At 37.4% G+C, this 22,608-nt stretch overlaps 2 protein-coding genes across 4 annotated transcripts in view; one reads left to right on the top strand and one right to left on the bottom strand.

The window, feature by feature from the left end:
• S2P (membrane-bound transcription factor site-2 protease) overlaps positions 1–22,608 on the bottom strand; it is a 243,114-nt gene that overhangs the window by 141,469 nt on the left and 79,037 nt on the right. The window lies entirely within an intron of this gene.
• The window catches only part of Cbl (E3 ubiquitin-protein ligase CBL), a 131,007-nt gene that overhangs the window by 62,556 nt on the left and 45,843 nt on the right, over positions 1–22,608 (top strand). For both annotated transcript variants that reach the window (XM_053787478.2, XM_053787479.2), the window contains exon 8: positions 3,806–3,952. In XM_053787478.2, the coding sequence (XP_053643453.2) occupies positions 3,806–3,952 (147 nt within the window). The remainder of the gene's footprint in view (positions 1–3,805; positions 3,953–22,608) is intronic.

Raw genomic sequence — 22,608 nt, forward strand, 5'->3', positions numbered from 1 at the left:
CAGGTGCAAGTCCGACTCAAATCCAACCCCTCTCACTCGTGTATTTAGCCAACCTAAATTTGAAACTACCCAATGTTGCACCTTCGATCACCCTACTAGGCAGACCTTTCCACTCATCAACTACCCCTATTACCAATGTTCATTTATACATTTTATTAGTGCTATACATTTATTTGGCATTCTTTTCTGCATTTTTTTTTTCAACAAGTCGGCTGTCTCCCACCGAGGTAGGGTGACCCAAAAAAGAAAGAAAATCCCCAAAAAGAAAGTACTTTCATTATCATTCAACACTTTCACCACACTCACACATTATCACTGTTTTTGCAGAGGTGCTCAGAATACAACAGTTTAGAAGCATACACATATAAAGATACACAACATATCCCTCCAAACTGCCAATATCCCAAACCCCTCCTTTAAAGTGCAGCCATTGTACTTCCCATTTCCAGGACTCAAGTCCGACTATATGAAAATAACCGGTTTCCTTGAATCCCTTCACTAAATATTACCCTGCTCACACTCCAACAGATCGTCAGGTCCCAAGTACCATTCGTCTCCATTCTCTCCTATCTAACACGCTCACGCACGCTTGCTGGAAGTCCAAGCCCCTCGCCCACAAAACCTCCTTTACCCCCTCTCTCCAACCCTTTCGAGGACGACCCCTACCCTGCCTTCCTTCCCCTATAGATTTATATGCTTTCCATGTCATTCTACTTTGATCCATTCTCTCTAAATGACCAAACCACCTCAACAACCCCTCTTCTGCCCTCTGACTAATACTTTTATTAACTCCACACCTTTTCCTACTTTCCACACTCCGAATTTTCTGCATAATATTTACACCACACATTGCCCTTAAACAGGACATCTCCACTGCCTCCAACCGTCTCCTCGCTGCTGCATTTACCACCCAAGCTTCACACCCATATAGGAGTGTTGGTACTACTATACTTTCATACATTCCCTTCTTTGCTTCCATGGATAACGTTTTTTGACTCCACATATACCTCAATGCACCACTCACCTTTTTTCCCTCATCAATTCTATGATTAACCTCATCCTTCATAAATCCATCCGCCGACACGTCAACTCCCAAGTACAGTGGACCCCCGCATAACGATCACCTCCGAATGCGACCAATTATGTAAGTGTATTTATGTAAGTGCGTTTGTACGTGTATGTTTGGGGGTCTGAAATGGACTAATCTACTTCACAGTATTCCTTATGGGAACAAATTCGGTCAGTACTGGCACCTGAACATACTTCTGGAGTGAAAAAATATCGTTAATCGGGGGTCCACTGTATCTGGAAACATTCACTTCTTCCATACTTCTCCTCCCCAATTTGATATCCAATTTTTCTTTCTCTAAATCATTTGATACCCTCATCACCTTACTTTTTTCTATGTTCACTTTCAACTTTCTACCTTTACACACATTCCCAAACTCATCCACTAGCCTTTGCAATTTTTCTTTAGAATCTCCCATAAGCACAGTATCATCAGCAAAAAGTAACTGTGTCAATTCCCATTTTGAATTTGATTCCCCAAAATTTAATCCCACCCCTCTCCCGAACACCCTAGCATTTACTTCCTTTACAACCCCATCTATAAATATATTAAACAACCATGGTGACATTACACATCCCTGTCTAAGACCTACTTTTACCGGGAAGTAGTCTCCCTCTCTTCTACACACCCTAACCTGAGCCTCAATATCCTCATAAAAACTCTTTACAGCATTTAATAACTTACCACCTATTCCATATACTTGCAACATCTGCCACATTGCTCCTCTATCCACTCTGTCATATGCCTTTTCTAAATCCATAAATGCAATAAAAACTTCCCTACCTTTATCTAAATACTGTTCACATATATGCTTCAATGTAAACACTTGATCTACACATCCCCTACCCACTCTGAAACCTCCTTGCTCATCCGCAATCCTACATTCTGTCTTACCTCTAATTCTTCTGGGTGTCTGGAACGAATTAATTGGATTTACATTATTTCTTATAGGGAAAATTGATTCAAAAATCGTCCATTTCGATAATCGTCACACTTCCAGGAACGGATTACTGATGAAAAACAAGGGACCACTGTACTACCGTCCTGCCAAGTGAGTGTAAAACGAAAGCCTGTAATTGTTTTACACGATGATAGGATTGCTGGTGTCTTTTGTCTGTCTCATGAACATGCAAGATTCCAGGTATGTCTTGCTACTTCTACTTACACTTAGGTCACACTACACATACATATACAAGCATATATATACACACCCCTCTGGGTTTTCTTCTATTTTCTTTCTAGTTCTTGTTCTTGTTTATTTCCTCTTATCTCCATGGGGAATTGGAACAGAATTCTTCCTCCGTAAGCCATGCGTGTTGTAAGAGGCAACTAAAATGCCGGGAGCAAGGGGCTAGTAACCCCTTCTCCTGTATAAATTACTAAATTTAAAAAGAGAAACTTTCGTTTTTCTTTTTGGGCCACCCAGCCTTGGTGGGACACAGCCAGTCTGTTGAAAGAAGAGAAAGCTATGTAACATACCCCTCCAAACTGCCAATATCCCAGACTCCTTCTTTAAGGTGCAGGCATTGTACAGTGGACCCTCGAATTTAGTAGTGCCTCTTCTGTATGCAGAACTATTTTTATTATCTATAAAATTTATGTTTTGTTAATATTTCCCATAGGAAATAATGTAAATCCAATTAAACCATTCCAGACACCCAAAAATATTAACAAAAAATACATTTTATAGATAAAAATAGTTTTGCATACAGAAACGGCACTACTAAATTTGAGTGTAAATACTGGAAATGGGAAGTACTTCCCATTTCCAGTACTTACACTCCAACAGCTCGTCAGGTCCCAAAAACCATTTGTCTCCATTCACTCCTATCTAACACGCTCACATGAACTACTAATCTGTGTAAAGTCATTCCATGCAAAAAGTAGGTTTGATCCTCCCTCTGCTAATGATGAACCAGTCTTGATATACTGTAGCCATCATGTTCTTGTGTAATTTGATTCTTCAGGTCAGCCCATGTTAGATTAAACTGCAGTTCAGTCGTTGACTTATTTCAACTGACGTTAGTCGCCTATAAACTGATTTTAATAAAATCTTAATAGACAAGTTGTTGCAAAACTCTGCACTTTTCTCAGTAGTTTATGCAGATCATTGCTCACTTGCTTAAATTATTTGTAAATGCAAATAAACTTACTTCTTAACTGTTGATGAAGTGCAAGTATGGACTAAACCGTATTGTCTTCAGATTACATGTACATTGCTAAAGTGCACCTGCATATATAAAGTTTTTTTGCTTCATTATATAGTATTTTTGAAACTGTTGTAATATATAGTTTGCATATTCCACTTTTTGTTTTTTGAGGCCTTGGAATAAATCTATTCCTATAGATGTAATTGCTACATCTTATCTGTGACACTAAATGGTATGTTATTTTTCCCAGACATTAATTTCTCATTCAGCATAGTGAACTAATTTATATATACTGGTACAGTGTATTAAATATGAGTCTTGTTCTGTTGTAATCCTTCCTTGCACATTGCTGACCTGCTTTTATTGACCCACTAATAGCTGAATGGCTCATAAAGAATACATTTGTTCAAGTACAGTACTAAAGCAATTTTTTTTTTGTAGATTATGATGTACTATGATTATTGTTGCTGCTACTGTTATTACCATCACTCAGTACATTATTAATACTGGCATTGTATGTATATCTTATTAGTTGTCTATTTTACATTTATCTTGTCTTGGCATTCACAAATAATATTACTTACAGGATTCGGAAGGGCAGGGGTGTCCATTTTGCAGAGCAGAAATTAAAGGGACAGAAACTATTATTGTGGATCCATTCGACCCTCACAAGCAGCACCGTACGCAGTCTCTACCTAGTGGTCAACTGATTGATATGGAGGAGGAGGATGAGGTATTGATGGAGTGACCAGTTGTAGCCTGCCATGCCTTCTGCCTGCCTCCCATTGGTCGTTGTCAGTGTGCAAGTGACCAATAGGAAACTGTTCCTCCTGCCTGTATCCCCATTGGTCAGTGTCAGTGTAAAAGTGACCAATAGGAACTTGCATCTCCTGCCTGCATCCCTATTGGTTCCTAAGTTTGTTTGCAGGCCAATAGGAACAGCTTTCAACTTGTCTCCTTATTGGCTGTTGCTGATTAACGACCACAGTGGAAAACTACTCTGTGATGCCCTTGCCGCTTTCCTGTTGGTTGATAATGCTGACCCCCCATTGACTGATTGCTGTTGCCATAGCTGTACTATAGGGATCAGCGCAACTCGGCAGAAATGCAAATGAACTCAGTATGTGTAGCATGCCGTAGCAGTGAATGTTAATTGTCATTTCTCGGTGTCCTGCCCAAATCCCCCCTCCCCTCCCTTTTCCTTTGCATATGTGTATAACAACTGGCACATGCAGAACTTACTGATGCAAACCTTGTGTACCTTATTACTGTTCCTCAGTCGTAGTATTTTAAGTAGATTTTTTCTTCCATTTTTAGCAAATTTGCTACTCTGGAGTGATTTATATATTATTTTTGTAAATATTAGAACACTTTTGATTATGGTATTTTAAATATCATTTTTTCCATAAAGGAAAATGTTACCGAGTCACTGACTCTGTAATGATAGTGATATTAAAGCAATAGCAGCTGCGAAATAATCAAGCACTCTGAGCCCTCCGTTGCTATTACATTTTGTTTACCAGTTTTAAACACGTTGATAACAGTACATAGTTTTGTTACCCAATAATTTTTTTTGGTCAGGTGTTAACTTGGAACTACAGCATTTAGTCTTCAAGTTTTGTGGAAAAATTATAACCCAGCTTGAAGCACTGACTTGCAAAAATCTACAATTTATTTTTCATTGAATTTGGCAATCATTTGTCAAGCCTTAAATCCCTTTGGGTTTAGCACTCCCCCATGATAGTAATAATGTAAAGCCTTAGAGCCACATTAGCATCAGTCTGAAAAATACGTACAATACAACTATTTTGTACATGCATAGAGTAGACTAAATTTATATTAGTTTAATATCACTAAAAAAAGGACTACAAGAAAATTTCAGCAGTCTAATAGCTGAAAATAGCAAACAGTTGCGAGTTTTTGGTACATTTAAATTTTCATTGTTATAATGTGCAAAAGAGGACTTGTAGTTGGTAATTAGGATAAAGGGGAACTTATTGTGTATTGAAGAATGAGAGACTTGTGCAACATTTGGGAATCTTCATTGAGGAAACTTTTCACAAGCCAGTGGCTTCTTCAGTCCAGAGGAGAACTGCGGAAGCTAAGGAGTTTGAGGTAATCATTCCCTCAGCCTGGAGTCGGTATTCGGTCCATCATTCTTGATTGAAAAATACGTTCAATACACATCCATCAATCAAGATTGAGGGACTGATTACCTCAAACTCTTGCTCATCTTCCACAGTTCTTCTCTGCATTGGACTGTAGAAGCCACTGGATGGGAAAATGTTTCCTCAGTAAAGATTCCCAAATATTACTCAAGCAACTCATTCTTCAATTTGTTGGTTTTCTAAACCGTTTACATCGTATCGTGGATTGTTTACGCTTAACTCTGCAAGTTAGGGCTGCAGCTTTCCTCTCAACTTGAATATTCCATACCAAGCCTCACGCTTAATTATCACATATAATGTGTGTGCAGCTCTAACATTACAAGAATGAAATTGTCATATTTTGTATGACAGGCACAAGGCCATCGGTACTACAGTATATTCAAATGTACACGTCTTGTGTTCAGTCGGTCATGGGTTGTAGAATTGCAGAACTGATAAGTCTTGTATATTATAATTGGTAATTTATTCATGGTACTTTTTATGATTATAAACAGAATATCCAGCTGTTGTTGCCACATAATCACAGAGGTAACATAATTTGGAAATTTATTAGACACATCTACTAGAGGTAAGGTAGATTTTAGTACTGTAAGAAGTTCACAATTAGAAAAAATGAATTTTGTTCAAATTACTACTATAAAGTACATTTGGAAGCAAAAGTGAGAGCATACCAAGGAGTAGATGGTTAAAACTATTTTTTTTTTTTTTAAGATACTCTGATACTTCTGTGGATTTAATTTTAAAAATAGACAAGAAAACAAACATTATATCTAGCATTTATAGCTTTTGAACCATCGTCACAAGAACGAATGTACTATATACCACTAAAATATATGTCATCTAAAAAGACTAGACATGCTACAAAATGGATTCCAGAATAAAGAAAAGTAGGTTTGAAGACAGTGAAAATCATGTGCAATGAAGCACCTCTTGCATTCTTGCTAATGCCTTATTACCCTATGGTAAAGTGACAGCTGGCGTTTGAAAGAGGAGGTTTGGTTGTATAACCAGGACATTACCCAACTACGCCTGCACAGGGAAATTTTACCTACTCCAGAGTCACAGCACCTAGTAGTGCCCTCTTATACTCTCATTCCTTTTGACAACTTTTTATGGCAATCTCAAAACTGAGGCTCTTACCTTTATGCTATATCATTTTCAGTGCCCCCTATTTGTATGGTCCTCTTCTGATGTACTTTCTGTACTTATCACAGATTCAAAGACCTCAAGTCTTTCACAGAGATTTAACAACACTATCATTCCTTCACAACCTACATTGTCTGACCAAGTACCTAAAACCTCAACAGTTACAAAAGAGACCCCATTATTGCATGTCTTAAACATACTGTGGAGATAGTCTGGCTACAAGTCATCAAAAGTCATAGATATAGCCAAACTCCTCAGTCAATAGCAAAAACAATTGAGTTTTTAAAATGCAAGATTGCCGAATACATAAATTCACAGTTCAAGGCAACATGGGTTTGGAGCATGTTCATCTTGCCTTTTGCACTTACTGGGCCATAATAATATGGCTTTGAATGCACCAGAAGACAAAATGTAAATGTAGTGTACACAGACTTTGCAAGAGCCTTCAACAAGTGTGATCATGAAGTAATAGTGCAAAATGTGTGTGCAATATAAATGGAAAAGTTGGTTGATGGATATTTAACTTAGTAGCAGTAGACCCCAAAAAGTAATAGGGAACAAAGTAAAATCAGCAGCTGTCACAGTAGAAAGATCTGTTCAAGTCACAGTTGTCACTCCACTTCTCATTCTCATAGCTAATATTGACAAATATAAATCATAGCATTGTATTGTACTTTGAAGTTGATAATAGAATTTATATGAGAGTAACATCCACTAAAGACACAGCACATCTTTATCTGATATTAACTAGATCTTCCAGTGGGCCACAGAAAATATGTTTAAAGAGGAGAAATTTCAGTTGCTAAGCTAGGAGAAAAACTGAGGAAGTGTAAACTGGAACAGAGTATGAAACAAATTCTAACCCACCAATAGAGTGGAATATTAATGTGAGGGATTTAGGAGTGATAATGTCGGATCTAGCCTTGATGATCACAATTGCAAGGAAAATGATAATCTAGATAACTAGAACCTTCATAACAAGAGTTGCCAAGCCAATGTTACATTACTCTTAAATGTTTTTTTTCTAGACTGGAATATTGCTATATGCTAACAGCCCCTTTGAAAGAAGGCAAAACAGCAGATCTGGAAATACACAGGGAACCTTCACTGTCTATAAATTCAGTCAAGCACCTAAATTATTGGGTTTAGTAAATGGTGCAAAATACCCTCAATGAGATAATTCATTGATTGTGAAGGGACGAAGACTAACACTTCATAAGGGGAAATTAATAGAGAGACCCTTAGCTGTCTTCAAGAGGGATCTTGGTAAATTCCAAAAATCACTTCATGATCAGCTGGGCTGTGGTGCTTAAACTGGACTGCATGTGGCTGTTCCAAACAACCTGGTTGATCAGGTCATCCACGGAGAGGCCTAGTCTGGGACTGGACCGTGAGGGGCATTGACCCCAAAATCATACTTTGGTAGCCATTACGTTTATTGTAGAAATACACACCCTCCCCTCTCCCTATCTTCCCCAAATACAAGAAGCTGATCCTACCTTGCAATCCCATTTTTCTTTAACAACTGCTGTATTAAGTTTCCATACTGCTTTAGTGTCATTTTATTCCACGAATGGTTTTATCAAATTTCTAGCAAGCAGAAAAAAGTTCTTAGCTGTGTCACTCCACATGCTGACATTCAGGGCATTTAACATGCAGACTCAGCTGCTCATTATTATTATTATTATCAAAAAGAAGGGCTAAGCCACAAGGGCTATACAGCGACTCGGCTGCTCAGTCTATTAGAGATCTGCCACTCTTCTAAAGGAAAGTCCATTTTCTGATTATTTTTCCAGTACTGTCCCAAAGACACTGATAGCTGGCAACAGAACTGGTCTGAATTAGAGGACGACAAATTGTTCTCCATTAAACCACAGTTAGGCTCCTGTCTATTTTCCCATCACTGTCAGGGGCAGGTGGGAACCTGCACTTGAATGTTAATGAACTGGCTACATACAACTTGCATACTGATACCATATGGAAAGATGCCCAGTGCCTCTTTGCAAGGACTGCCAGGCAGCTCTAACAATTCGCCGTATATTAGTGGACTGTCATATCTATCAGAGAGCACACAGAATTCACTCGACATCTTCAGTGCCCTGGTGCACTGTCCTCCTTGTTGAAAGTTCCACTTTTGACTTACTCTTATATGAATTTTGCTTTAGCAGACTACCCTGTTGCATCAACTAGGTTTATTTTATGTCTTCACTAACCCATTCCTTACAACATAAAACCACCTCTGTGCTGTATGACTTGTATGGGTTTGATGCTTATTTTTTAATAAAAGAAATATTTTATATGGTGTGTATAATGTGGAACATCGCTTCTTTTAGCGATGTTCCACACCACTACATTTAGTGGGTGCCTCCCTTTACTTTGGACCTTGGCCCAAGTGCCAGGGAAGATCCACCCCTGGCTTGCTGTGGTTGAGGTTGTGATCCAAAGGAAAATGGGACTAGTGTAGAACTAATAGGAGGCAATGTTTACACAGAGAAGCAGGGGCACTACTGATCACATAGTAGTACTTTGTGGCTTGGTGCCCCAACACATTTCCTCTTTAAATTTCAAGATGCATCCATGACCAGTTTCAAGGGTTCTACTCTCATCTTAACCTGAGTCCAGGCTTCCCTGGCTTCCTAGAAAATAATTGGCAATGCTGGATACACATCAACAAGTGTTCAGTTTTGCTGAAAACTTTTCTTCATTTTCTATTAAAAGATGAATATGTGAAATTATAATTATTGTAATCATGGGAAGAGTGCTAAATCCATAGGATTATACAGTGCATGTGAGTAGGGGGAGGGGGGAGGGGTGGAAGATATTCAAGCTCAATTCAGTGAATATGTGGAGGAAGGCAGCTTCTTAGAGATGTGCTGTCTGATGGAGTTAGGGTGTATGAGCTCATTATGCCTACACACTTCTCCCTCATGCCAAGACATATACCATTCTATTTTGCTAGATTATACATGAGGTTTAAACAGTTGAAGAAGATGTGAAATATGTTTGAATAAACATAGCAGCTGTATGATGATTCTTATGGACTGGCAACACCCTGCGATTGTCCACAATGGAAGCCCTGTTCAAATAATTTTTTGGAGCAAATAAACTGAATAATTCTGAGAATGTGTTACCAGTCACCCACATTGGTGGCCATATATTGGACTTGGTTCTGTCTACTGCCAGTTCTTTGACTATGAAAGATGTAATGACTCGATATTACTGTCGCTAACCGTAGCATCATTACATTTAGTCTTGATGGTTCGATGCTGCTTCCCTGTAAACGAATACAATCATTTTGTAATTACAGAAATCTTGTTTTGGATCAGGTTGGTGTGATGGTGACATGTGTTGGACAGAGTGAATGGATCTGCACTGTCTGTTGATTATTTAGCAAAGATTCATGAAGTATTTGAGGCTGTAATTAACAACTTCCATTCTTTGATCATTAAAAAAGGATCTTTATTCATGATTTTACCCCTTGGTTTGATTCCTCAGTAAGTCTCTCAGGATTTTGGAGCACTGATGGCAGATTTAATACTTCTACATCGTGGTCTGATTATGCAGAGGTCTATAGAGCAGTTGTGAACAGGGTATTGGCTCAATGTGGATTACTACCGGGAGAGGTTATTTAATTATCTTGTTTGGCAGCTCCTGTTAACCCATTTGAATGATCTACTTGGTCATGCATCTAAACATGCTCTGCCTTCTTCTGAATTTGCTTTTCAGTTTGCCTTGGCCTTCTGATTATTTTGGCGAGAAGCAAGCGGGTGCAGAGTTCTTCGTGATTGTTCCGGTTCATGGTGTATTGCATGTTATCATTTATCAGTTTGCTTTAGTCAGTAAGAAGGGGGTTCTGGGGTATACTAGAGGCTTTAATAAGACATATTGTGCACTGGATTCTATAAACATTTAAAAGAACTTACCTGTATATGAAAGAGCTGTTTCTTTTATAACTGGTGATGAATTGTTTTCCATGTGGATGTTTTCCCTCCATCAGTGAAGGGGGCTTTGATTTGCATATGTCTCAAGAAGCCTTTCGTTGATTCGGAAGATAAGTCAGACTATCATCCTGTTTCAGATCTTATATTCCTTAGAAGGCAATGTAAACCATACCATGGGTTGGGATAGAACCCGCGATCAGAGTCATTACGATTTCGTGAGTTAAGATTGAATGTGTTATTCTTGATTGTTTCTGTTTTCGGAGCAGAGTAATGCTTTACCCTGTGTCCAGTCTGCATGTGGACCATTTCTAAGACTGCTGTATGCAAAGTTCATAATGATCTGGTACTGAATACTTGTTTAGGAAATGCATTGCTACTAATTTTTGTTGGACCTCTCTGCTACATTTGATACCATTGATCACAGATTACCGATAAGTGATCTCTTTGGATGTAGTTTTAGGAATACTACTTTGTTACTTCTGAACTCTTATCTTTTGGATTGGTCTTATCGAGTGGTAGTCATTGATTCTGTACATAAGCCATCATCCCATGGTTGCCTATGGGGTTGATTATTATTTATGTGCTGATACAAAAGTTTATAACTGGATTTTGAATGTAGAAGAGACCTAAAACACTGTTTTAGTTCTCTTCTGGACATCCAGAGTTGGAGGGCAAAGAGAAAATTGAAATTAAATGAGGGTAGGACAAATTTTGATTATTAGGAGAAACCTCAGGGAATTACAGATTGGAGGAGATTTTGGTGCCTCTGATTGTGGCACTATTTGTTAGCAGCCTGTGGGATCAGTGAAAGATCTGAGCATTTTCTTGGATTCTTCCTTGTCATTTGTAAGTCACGGCAACCAAATGCATAGCTAATTCCTGTAATTTTCATATTCGTAATCTCTATGCAATTAGAAAGTATCTTGATAAGCAGAATATTTTGGTCCTTATCTATGCATTTGTTTCCTCTCAGATTTTGTAAATGTTTGTAATTATGCCCAATTACTTGTTGAAAAAACTTCAGTCTGTACTGAAGCATGCAGCTAGACTGGTATTTTTCACTCCCACCTGGAGTTCCTTCTAGTCCCTACTTTTATCAGCTGTAATGGCTGCCTATCAAGGCAAGAATTGAATTTAAACTGTTTAATAACACTTAAACCCATTAAATTTAAAGAACCCAATTATCTTGCTGATATATTTGTACCTTTCATATCAGTCCTGGAAATGTTTCACTGAATTGCTGCAGACCCTTACAGACTGACAACCTCGTACTGTTGGGGAGAAATCTTGCAGAAAGAGCTTTTTCTTGTATAGCTCCCAGACTATAAAAGGTTAAGAGTCAGAAATCTGGTCATGATTTTAAATCTTGGTTAAAAGCACATCTCATTTTTAGAGCTGATGATCATAATGATCATACTGTCACTCCTGAATATAAACCTTTTTTTTTTTAATCATAGGTGTTGTACAGTTTCATGCAAAAGTACTTGTAAATTTCTTGAAAGAACAGACATTTGTGAACTAAAAAAATCCTAAATTATAAGTAGTAATGTTTTTTACTTGGGCTAAGTTAGTTAGGGTGAGTTTTGGAATATAAACTCTTTGCCACAAGTTAAAAAAATTTTCCAATTTTGGGAATGTAACATTTTTAGTTAACATCATTAGGTATAGGGATACCTTAAACCCGACACTTGAATACTCTCAGCAGGTGCTGGAGCTTTCCAACACACCAAACAAGTGTTTTCTTACACAGATGTGACAGTCCAGCAGGACTAGTTTTTTTTTTTTTTTTTTTTTTAACAATTTGGCAGTCTCCCACCGAGGCAGGGTGACCCAAAAAGAAAGAAAATCCCCAAAAAGAAAATACTTTCATCATCATTCAACACTTTCACCTCACTCACACAATCACTGTTTTTGCAGAGGTGCCCAGAATACAACAGTTTAGAAGTATGTATGTATAAAAATACACAATATATCCCTCCAAACTGCCAATATCTCAAACCCCTCCTTTAGAGTGCAGGCATTGTACTTCCCATTTCCAGGACTCGAGTCCGGTTATATAAAATAACCGGAGCTCGACCTGATGATCTTCACGATACCAGTCGTCAATCTCTATATTATTTTTTTTTTTTTTTCAACAAGTCGGCCGTCTCCCACCGAGGAGTTATCTACTGGTAATACATTTTTTTCCCTGGATGCAGTCCATATAAGTATTGTGCCTACTTTTCCTGCTAGGTGGGAAGGGGCAACAGAGGTGTAAAGGCACTTGCCCAAATATTTTGTGCCAGGGGAAATTCATTCTTGGAAATTTAGGGAAGGAGGAGGGGAAGAAGAGATATAGTTTTTGGTTAATACACTAATCATGAACTGTGTAAAAAAAAAAAAAGTATACCAGAATGAAGTTGCATCAGATTTCATACACAAATACTTATGTAATCTACAATACTGTATATTGTATTGCTTCACACAAAACAGACATTCAGTACATTAAAAAATAAGTATTGTACATGTCTCTCTGTCTCAAACAAATACATGTTCATTAATAACCTACCAAGCAGCATAATAAATGCACACAGCTTTTGTTAAGATTACTACTCCAAGAAATATAGTATGTTTTGGAACAGATATAAGGTGGAAGGGGAAAGGGGATGCCTTGCTTTATTGCTTTTCAATGACTTATTCAGTATCTCTGAAGTTATGGATAACATATGCAGTAAGATGAATGGAGGGAGGGAGGAGAAAAGAATGATTGAAAATGTAGGTGAAAGATTTATAGGCAGCATGTATTAATATGAAAGGTTGTATCTTACTTTAATAATTTATTTATTTACATTTTTAGAATAGTTATTTATTTTGTTTCTTGTACCTGTAAATCTCTCTCTAATATAATTCTTTTTGATTCTTTCTGGGCAAATGACTACTCACTATATGACAGTGAGAAACAGGCCATGGTGAATGTAGTGATACAAGGAATGCCTGCAGGGAAAAAAAGTGAAATAAATGATAATTATTTAGCAGTTGGGAATGCACAATAAAAATGTATAGCAATGGAAATTATCATCATCATGGGAAAGCCCTAAACTCGTAAGGGTCATAATTCCTAGGGAATGGGAGGCTGCTCATGAAATCATAACACTATTGCAAACAAATCACAGAACTGGTGGGGTTCAAACCCATGGCAAGATAGTCTTAAAATTACCAGGCCAGTGTGCATTGTCCACTGGACTGTTTTAACATGATTCATGTTTGTAGATGAATGGTTCAGAGAACCGACATGTTGATAAATTAGACACATGTGCAACTCTTGGGTATCTTTATTGAGGAAACGTTTCGCCACACAGTGGCTTCATCAGTCCATACAAAGGAGAATCTTGAAGAACAGGAGGAGAATGAGGTAATCAGTCCCTCAACCTTGAGTCGATGTGGTCAGTCCATCAATCTTGATGGACTGCACATGTGTCTAATTTATCAACATGATTCATATAATTAAGTATATTTCTATACACCATGGGATGGTTTCACAGGCCACTGTGACTACAGATGCAAGCTTTTACAGACATATCTCACACCATCATGCTTGTGGTGTGCTCTAGCTTGAAATCATAACACTATTGCAAACAAATCACAGAATGGGTGAGTGGCTTTGAGGAGACTAGCTAGAGCACACCACAGCCACGCTGGTGTGAGATTTGTCTGTAAATACCTGCATTTGTAGTCACATGAAACCTTTCTATAGTGTATAGAAACATGCCTAGAGGTATGAATCATGTTAGGCCAGCATAGTCCAGTGGACAATGCACTGGCCTGATAATTGTAAGGTAAGCTTGCCATGGATTTGAGGCCCACCCATTCTGTGATTTGAATGAGAAGCAATCATGTTTGATTTAAGGGGAGGATAACTCCAATTCCTTGGACTAAGAGCCCTTTAGCATTGAGGCACCCTATTGGAGGGAACTTGTGAGGAATGCTGGCAGTGACAGTTCTTAGTACAGTAAATGTGTGTGCAGTTTTTTACCCAGTGCGCTGGACAAACTGCACAATCTATTCCTGCAGATAGTTAAAGGCATCATAATGAAAGAAAACTTTCAGCAAGAAAAGAGAAATGAAATGTGTAAAATCATTTAAGTAATGTAACAGGCTAGTTTCTAGAACATTGACTGAGTTGAAGAGAAATAGTGCCACATTGAAAAACTAGGACCTTATAACCCATATGGGTTTATTGCTTGTTTAATATTCGGTAATAAAAATAATATTTACTCTGTTATATGAAGGCTCCAAACTATACAACCTATTCTGACTGAATCTATATTAGTGAACCATTTACAGGTGCCTTGATACTGGTAAAGGCTTCTTTGTTCAAGGAACTAGACTTGCCTTCCTGCCTTGGATCAACACCAATTTCCCCCCTCATTTCCCAGGCGCGCGCTGTATGACCCATATGGGTTCAGTGTTTCCCTGAACACGGTAAAATAAAATATATTACTGAACTGGTGAAGACTATTCAGAATGTATGTTATATTTTCCAGTTGGCCCAAACATGACTGTGTGGTAAGGCAGATAGTCAAGTAAATAGAACATTTTGGGTAAAAATGTGGGAAGGTAGAATGAATGCTGTAGTATCAAAGATGTGATATGTTTTAAATGAAACAAGTCATAAATGAAAAAATACTGAAGTGGTATGGACATGAATTAATGCCTTAGAGTAAGGTGGGTTGCAATACGTATAGGCGGTTAAAGCAAACATGTAGTTCAAAAAGAATACCTGTGTGAAGAGTATTGTGATTGACGAATCTGTAAATGTGTGGGCAGTGTGTGGTGTGCCAAAAGATTTGTGCCTGAACTACCATGCTTTATTTTATTGCAGTAAATAACAATAACAAAAGGATAAATATTCTAAATTATCTACAAATATAATAGCTTTTAAATATAAAAAATAACAAATAGCTTCAGATACCAGTTAAATCATTTAATAGGTATAATTTAAGTCAGTATACTGGCTGCATATAGGAAAATAGTTTGAATTTACAACTAGAATGCTGGATGCTCTTTTTCAAAACTCATTAGGGTTTTTCATTTAGGTGTGAGTTTCCTTTGTGATAGTTCTTTGTTGTTTCTCATACATGGCTATCAGTGATGATTGTTTACCTTTTAATGGTTTAATTTTACAATTTTAACCTCAGATATGCATGGTATAGGAATTCTTTTTTAAATATTTAACTATACTTATAAGCATGGTTTAAAATTGCTGCTTGCACTAAATTGATAGGTATGATTAACTTCTGTGCCTGCACTAACCATTGGCAGACATGGTCAGAATCCGATATTAAGAAATTGAAACATCCTCCTAATATCTCAATGATTATTTTTATGTATAATGATACCACTTTATTGAATAGTTTGTTTGCTGCTGGTGTGTGATCTTTAAACCAAGTCCTATGAATGTATGCCATGTGATACTGTATCTTTTACTAGTGATGACATTACAATTGCCCTCGGCATATTTCATGGTAATTATTAAGCTATATCAGAACTTGGGCTGTAACTTTAAATAATTTTGTATGATCCTAATTTGTACCCTAAAGTTTTGTTAAAAAGACATATACAAGCATGTAATATGAACAAACCAGTCTTCAGTGTTGTAAATGAGCATAGCCAGCAACTAGTGTATTTATGCAAATTGAAGATTATTTGTAGATCAAATATATATATGTATATATTTGAAGTTAAAGAAAGCATAGTTTTGTTTCAAGTTATGATTGCAGTATGGATGCAGCAGAAAAATCTGAAGTTTTTAAATGATCACAGTTCTTTATATTTTCTATATGTATAATAACTATTTTATAAGGCAAAACAGTATTCATACCTTTAGTCTTGATTAAATTATAAATGTGCCAAAAATAGACTATTAGGTACAGTGTTATGAAACTTGAACAGTGGGAGACACGAGTTTGTTAGCATTTGTATTTCTAAACAAATGACAAAGATGTCAATAAATACTAGCCCTCATGTCATTTTGGAAAATTATACATAAAAAATTCTTAATAACGAGTGGAAGGACAGTTTTCTCGTGTATTTAATTCTTGAAGTTAAAGAATTAAATAAAGTCTTAAGTATTGCTAGGTTTTATGTAGCATTGTTAATTATCTTTCATAAAATAAGAAAATGCAAAGTCAGTTTCAGCTATTTGTAGCTAACTTAATATTATTAACTCCAAGTACAATTATACCAAGCAAACCCTGTTGATTGGTGTCCCATTGTATTTTATGTAATCTGCAGAATTCTATTTTTTGTTTTTGTGGAGATAATTAAGGATGCCAGATACACACATTAATAAGTGCTCACTTTGGCTGAAAGTGCTACTTTTATATTGTAAGAGAAATAATGGAGAGAGGATAGCTACTTTTAGTGATGAGTTAGAGGTGTAGTGGATTTAGTGCACTATGGTTTGTCACTATATACATGTATTCTCACACTGCGAGATACATACTAGTGTATTCTACCTTTCAGGAGGAGTGCGTGTATTGCAGGTGATGGCTATGTTGTGCATTTTAGCTAGAGTCTGTCAAAAGTGCTGAACTTCCCTAAAAATTTACTTTTTTTGTAAAATGTCTTGTGCACAGACTCGCATATTTTGTATTAACTTGGTACAGTAGGTCTCTGATTTACGATATTTCATATTTATGATATTGACACTGAAACCAATTAATTTCTTAGGAATGCTGATTTGCAGTTACTGTCATTGCAAATATTCAAGCCGTTTTTTTTTTATGCTCATTTTATGCATGTGTAGAACACTCATTTGCTTGGAAGAGATGGGTCAAGAAGTAGAGATTAATATTTGCAGTTTCCTAATTGCTGAATTGTATTTTTTCCTCTCTTATTTATTAACAAATGCATTGATATTTTGTGTAGTTCTTTTTGTGCACATGTGGAGAGTTAGTAGAGACTGGCTAAGAACTGTGGATTATTATCTGTCCACTTAATAGTTTTGGGCTGTGGTAGCTGCTGCTACCAATGACGGCCATCTATGCTGCTGCCCATGTACTGGACATATCAGTGGGACAGTAGGAGCTCCACTCACACATACCCTCACCTCACAATTATCTTCACTGCCGCCTTCCCACACTATATATCTAGGCACCGGATACCCCTCATCATAAAGCGAGGGAATGATGATCAAAGTCTTGATTCAGATATACAAGAAGCTGGAAGTGAATAGGGAAGTGAGAGAGGCAGTCCAGCTACTGCCTGCCCTTAGACATCAGTCATCCCATTTCTCCCACACCACATTTGACTACAGAAGTGAGGAAGTGGTGAGCATACAAGGAGTACAGTATTTTGTTAGACGCAGTGCAAGAGAGGTTGAGAGTGAAAATGACATGCACAATTTAGGTGCAACCTGCCCCTGTAGTGTCTGGTGTTTAGTGCATTGTAGCTTTAATTAATGTGAACATAATTTAAACAGTGTTTAAGGCTGAGTGAAAGAAATCTGCTGATGTAAAATATTGGATAAATATTCTTAGTCAAAAATAAGTTAAATTAGATATGGAATATTGTAGCTCAGAAATGATTCTCTGATTCACTTGTTAACAAAATTTTGTTTTTTATCCAGTTTGAGAACCAAATTACAGTGGAACCTCAAATATCGAACTTAATCCGCTCCAGGAGTTAGTTCTAAATTCGAAAAGTCTGAATAGCGAACCAATATTTCCCATAAGAAATAATGGAAATAAAATTAATCCGTTCCAGAAATCTAAAAATATTCACAAAAAAATACATTTTATGGAGATTAATTATAGTTTTACATACACACAACAAATATAGCATTAAATTATGTATTAATAAATTTAAATAAACATATACATAATATTTTACTTCCCTTTATTGAAGATTGGTGATGGCAACTGGAAGATAGGGAGGAGGAGAGAGGGAGTTGGGGTTAGTGTTTGGAAGGAGAATCCCCCTCCATGAGGACTTCAGGTATCAAAGTCCTCTCTGGGGTTACTTCCCTTCTGTCTTTTAATGCCACTAGGACCAGCTTGAGAGTCATTGAACCCCTGTCTCACAAAATAATTGTCCACAGTCCTCTGTTTCTGGTGCCTCTTTAAGATTTCCCTAAAATGGGACATGGTTCTGTCACTGAACTTGTTGCAAAGATGACTTTTTTCAGCTTGCTCAGGGTGTTACTTCTCCATAAACATTTGGACATCATTCCACTTCTGTATTATTTCCTTCTTCACATCTATGGTGTTTCTCACTTTCTTTACCTCAGGGGTACCACTAGCAAGTTTCTTTGGGCCCATTGTAGCTTATTTCACAGTCCCACAAGCACTAAACACAATGAAATAATCGTAAAATGTTTGAATGAGAGCGCAGGTTAGTGTTCACTCAAGCATCAACAAAACCAGAGTGGCTCACAGCACCTGTGTGGGACGCAGACAGAGCGGGCTGCCGGACAGGTCCGGTACCCGGCGGTTCGAAAATAGGGGCAAGTTCGATAATAGGGACAAAGTTGGTTCGAAAAAGGGTTCTATTTTCGAAGAGTTTGATAAGCGATACGTTCAAAATTTGAGGTTCCACTGTAGTTGTTTTAAGCTAACTTTGATGCACTAATCACAGAAATGAGTGATTACTTTTTTGAATTCTTATGATCAGTATTATGGCTATTTAAGTTTGAAGAGCCACATGATGTATGTTACCTAAACAATCATAGGTATTATGTTATGCATATATATTAAGTGTGCTGCAAGCAATGACAAAAAACTAATCTTAATGTAAATTCATTATGTATGTGCATAACAAAAATTTCAACACATGCAAACATATTTACATCACAGTTCTCACGTGTTCAGTATCGATTTCTTGCACCGGTGTCCAGCAGAAGTCGGCCATCAAACAGATCGTCAGGTTCCCCATGATGGCCGTGTCTTAGTGAAATCTTTCACCACATGGTTCTGTTTCACAGAAACTGATGTGTTTGAGCAAAACTAAGTTCACATTTGAATTCAGCATCCCAAAATTAGTTAGAAACACGTTTGTAAACTTGAATTGAAACTGTTGTTGACCGTTGAATTATAATATACTGTAGGTTTCTCTGGGAATATTTCCATGAATGCTTTAATGTAGCAAGTGGAGGACCTTCTGTAAATAATTTTTTCTATTCTTGCTGTAAATCTGACTTGTCAAGGTCACCTTATATTGTAAAAATTAACATAGTATCTTAATCCCACTCGAAATCAATTTACCCAGCAGATCATAACAATAACAGACACTTCTGAAATCAACAAACTGTCTGTTATTTATGGACTTGGTTATTTCTGAAATCAATTTACCCAGTGGACTGCAATAATAGTGGATACTTCTGTAAACTGCCAATTTTATTTGTTGGCTGGATTTTCCCATTTAATCTGAAATCTGTTAAATCTAAGGTTTTACTGCAGTTCCAAATAAGAGAATTCTTTTGGGAGAGACTTATGAGAAGTTGCACAAGTTTGGTGGATGAGTTTGGGGGGGTATGTAAAAGAAGAAAAATAAGTGAATGCAAAAGAGCAAAATGAAAGAGTAGCAAAAAGTTTAGGCAATGAAAAACTGGATGTCAGATTGGAAGGAGTGAATATAGAAGTGAATGGATTTGGATACAGTGGGGCCTCTACTTGCAATGTTCTGGCTTACCAGGTTTTCCATTTACAGCATTATCACTTTGGATTCAATTAATTGCTTATAAACAATGACTCGCTCTACTGACATTGGGACAAATATATTTATGGTTTTCTCAAGGATGAATTATATTTATTACAGTATTTTGCTTCAGTGTTTTACCAGATACATTCATACTCTGTTTTTATGCATGTATAAAGAGCTTTTTTTTTTTTTGTGGTGGGGGGAGGGTCAAGATTAGTGAAGAACTGTAGATTTATTATTAACTTTGTGTTAGCAGTTAATGGTTGGTTGAGGAGGGGAGAACATGTGGGGATGGGGAGGTAACAGAGTTCAGGAGGAAGGTCCCAGACTGGTGGCTGTATCCATATGTTCAATACCCTGCAAACCCTTCCCCTTTCCTCCCCTCCCCCCACTTCCCTTCTCTTTTTCTCCCCTCACTTTTTCTCACTCTACCATAAAATTGTGTGGGGGTTAGAAAAGATATTATTCATAGGATAGTGTAGAGATTGTTGAAGTGGTTTATGCATATAGAGAGACTAGAGCAGAATAGCATAACAAGTGTGTATTATTTTGGGTGGAGGGAAGGAGAGATAGAGGTTTCTCAAGAAGAAGAATTGGAGGGAATATAAAGATTTTAAGAGGACTGAGCTTCCTTGAGGGAGGTACATACCTTGATGCTGGCGAGGGACTTGATCTACATAAGTAAACCTGTCCTCCCCTTCTTTAGTTCAAGCCTGATTTTCTTCCATTCCCATGCACTGTATGATCCCTACGAGTTTAGTGCTTCCCTCAATTATAACAACAGCTTGAGCATGCAGCAGGTGTGTGAGTATTAGGTTGGGATGAGTGGAGTCTTTCATGTGCTGTTGGGGTGAGACAAATGGTTTTAGGTCTTTCATGTGCTGTTGGAGTGTGAAGAGAATAACACCTTGCCTGGGCTGTCTCTTGCCAAGACAGGGTGACACTAAGAAAATTTTCACCATTCATTCTATAGCCATCTTTCCAAGAGTGTGCTAACATCACAATTCAGATTACCCTCCAACTGCAGCATTCCCTCTGTATATACTCAGTGAAATCTCCATAAAATGGACTAATGGGGGATAAGGGGTGTCTGCTTTAGCAAAAATCAGTTATATGGAAAATTTCACTTAAGCAGACAGGCCTCTCAATCAGTTCACTACTTGACATAAATGCCCAATGTAATGGACTTAGTTTGCTGTATTATGGACTGTAAAACATGGCAATAAAATAAGATACAGTATCACCATAGAGTACTGTACAGTACAACACATGTACCCAAAAAGAAAAGGGTTAAAAGTACAGTAGAGTACAGTCATATTTCTTACCCTTTCTGGTGGACAGACAAGCTTACTGATGCATAGTATTCCCACGTGGTTTAGCAGTGACTCAGAATAACTTATTCTAAGTCGCAAGAACTATGAAGCTCCAGCAGTAACATCGAGGCTGGTGTGGGAGACCACACCTGCTTAACAGTCACATTATTATTATTATAATCAAAAAGAAGCGCTAAGCCAAACAGTCACATACTTCTTGGCTTTAGATGTTGCTAATAACACTGCACAGAGTGCTCTAATAAAGTAACATAAAACACTAAATCAAGGGAAAATTGTAAATGAAATGGTGGTGGTAAGTGAGTACGCTAGCAGTCTAACAAACTGGCCTCAACTGTCCCCACTGCACAGAACAAACTTGCTGCTAATTGGACATGCAGCCAGTAACACTGGTATGACTAAGCTGGACAGTCGTCCGCTGCATTGCTATTTTTATAGGACAAACCATTCATACACTGTGCCAGATTTTACGCTCATTTTCTCTAATATTCTTTAGAGGTTCGTTTTACTGAAGATTTATTTTACACACTCGTGCTCATGCTTGTTTTCTCTCTCCCAGAAATTAAAAATTTCATGACTATAGAGGGTGTAAATTTCAGCAGAGGCACATGCATTATTGTACTGGATATCAAAATTGCACTTGAAGTATTTTAATTACCGTGTGTTGGGTTACTTTAGCAATATTTTTAATTTGAATGTTTAGCGTGTTTACCAACTTCAGATTAAATCTCTATGATTAAGTACAGTAAATGCCTACCGAAACAAGTTTTGTGTTTGCATAAAATATACACTTCAGCATGTTAATTCATCTCATTTCATATTTCATAACATTTTAAAATGACTGTTCTGTTCTGGAAATATGCTTAAAAGTAAATTTTTTTTAATACATCGGTCATCTCTCACTGAGGTAGGGTGACCTAAAAAAGAAGAAATACTTTTACCATCACTCACTCTGTCACTGTCTTGCCAGAGGAGTACCAATACTACATTTCAGATGCCCCTTTAAACTGCAACATCCTCATCCCTCCTTCAGAGTACAGGTACTGTACTTCCTGCCTCCACCCATCCTTCAGAGTGCATTCACTGAACTTCCCACCTTCATGACTCAGCTTCAGGTGGCTGGTT

This window comes from Cherax quadricarinatus, chromosome 39 (assembly GCF_038502225.1).
Source record: "Cherax quadricarinatus isolate ZL_2023a chromosome 39, ASM3850222v1, whole genome shotgun sequence".
Taxonomy (NCBI): domain Eukaryota; kingdom Metazoa; phylum Arthropoda; class Malacostraca; order Decapoda; family Parastacidae; genus Cherax; species Cherax quadricarinatus.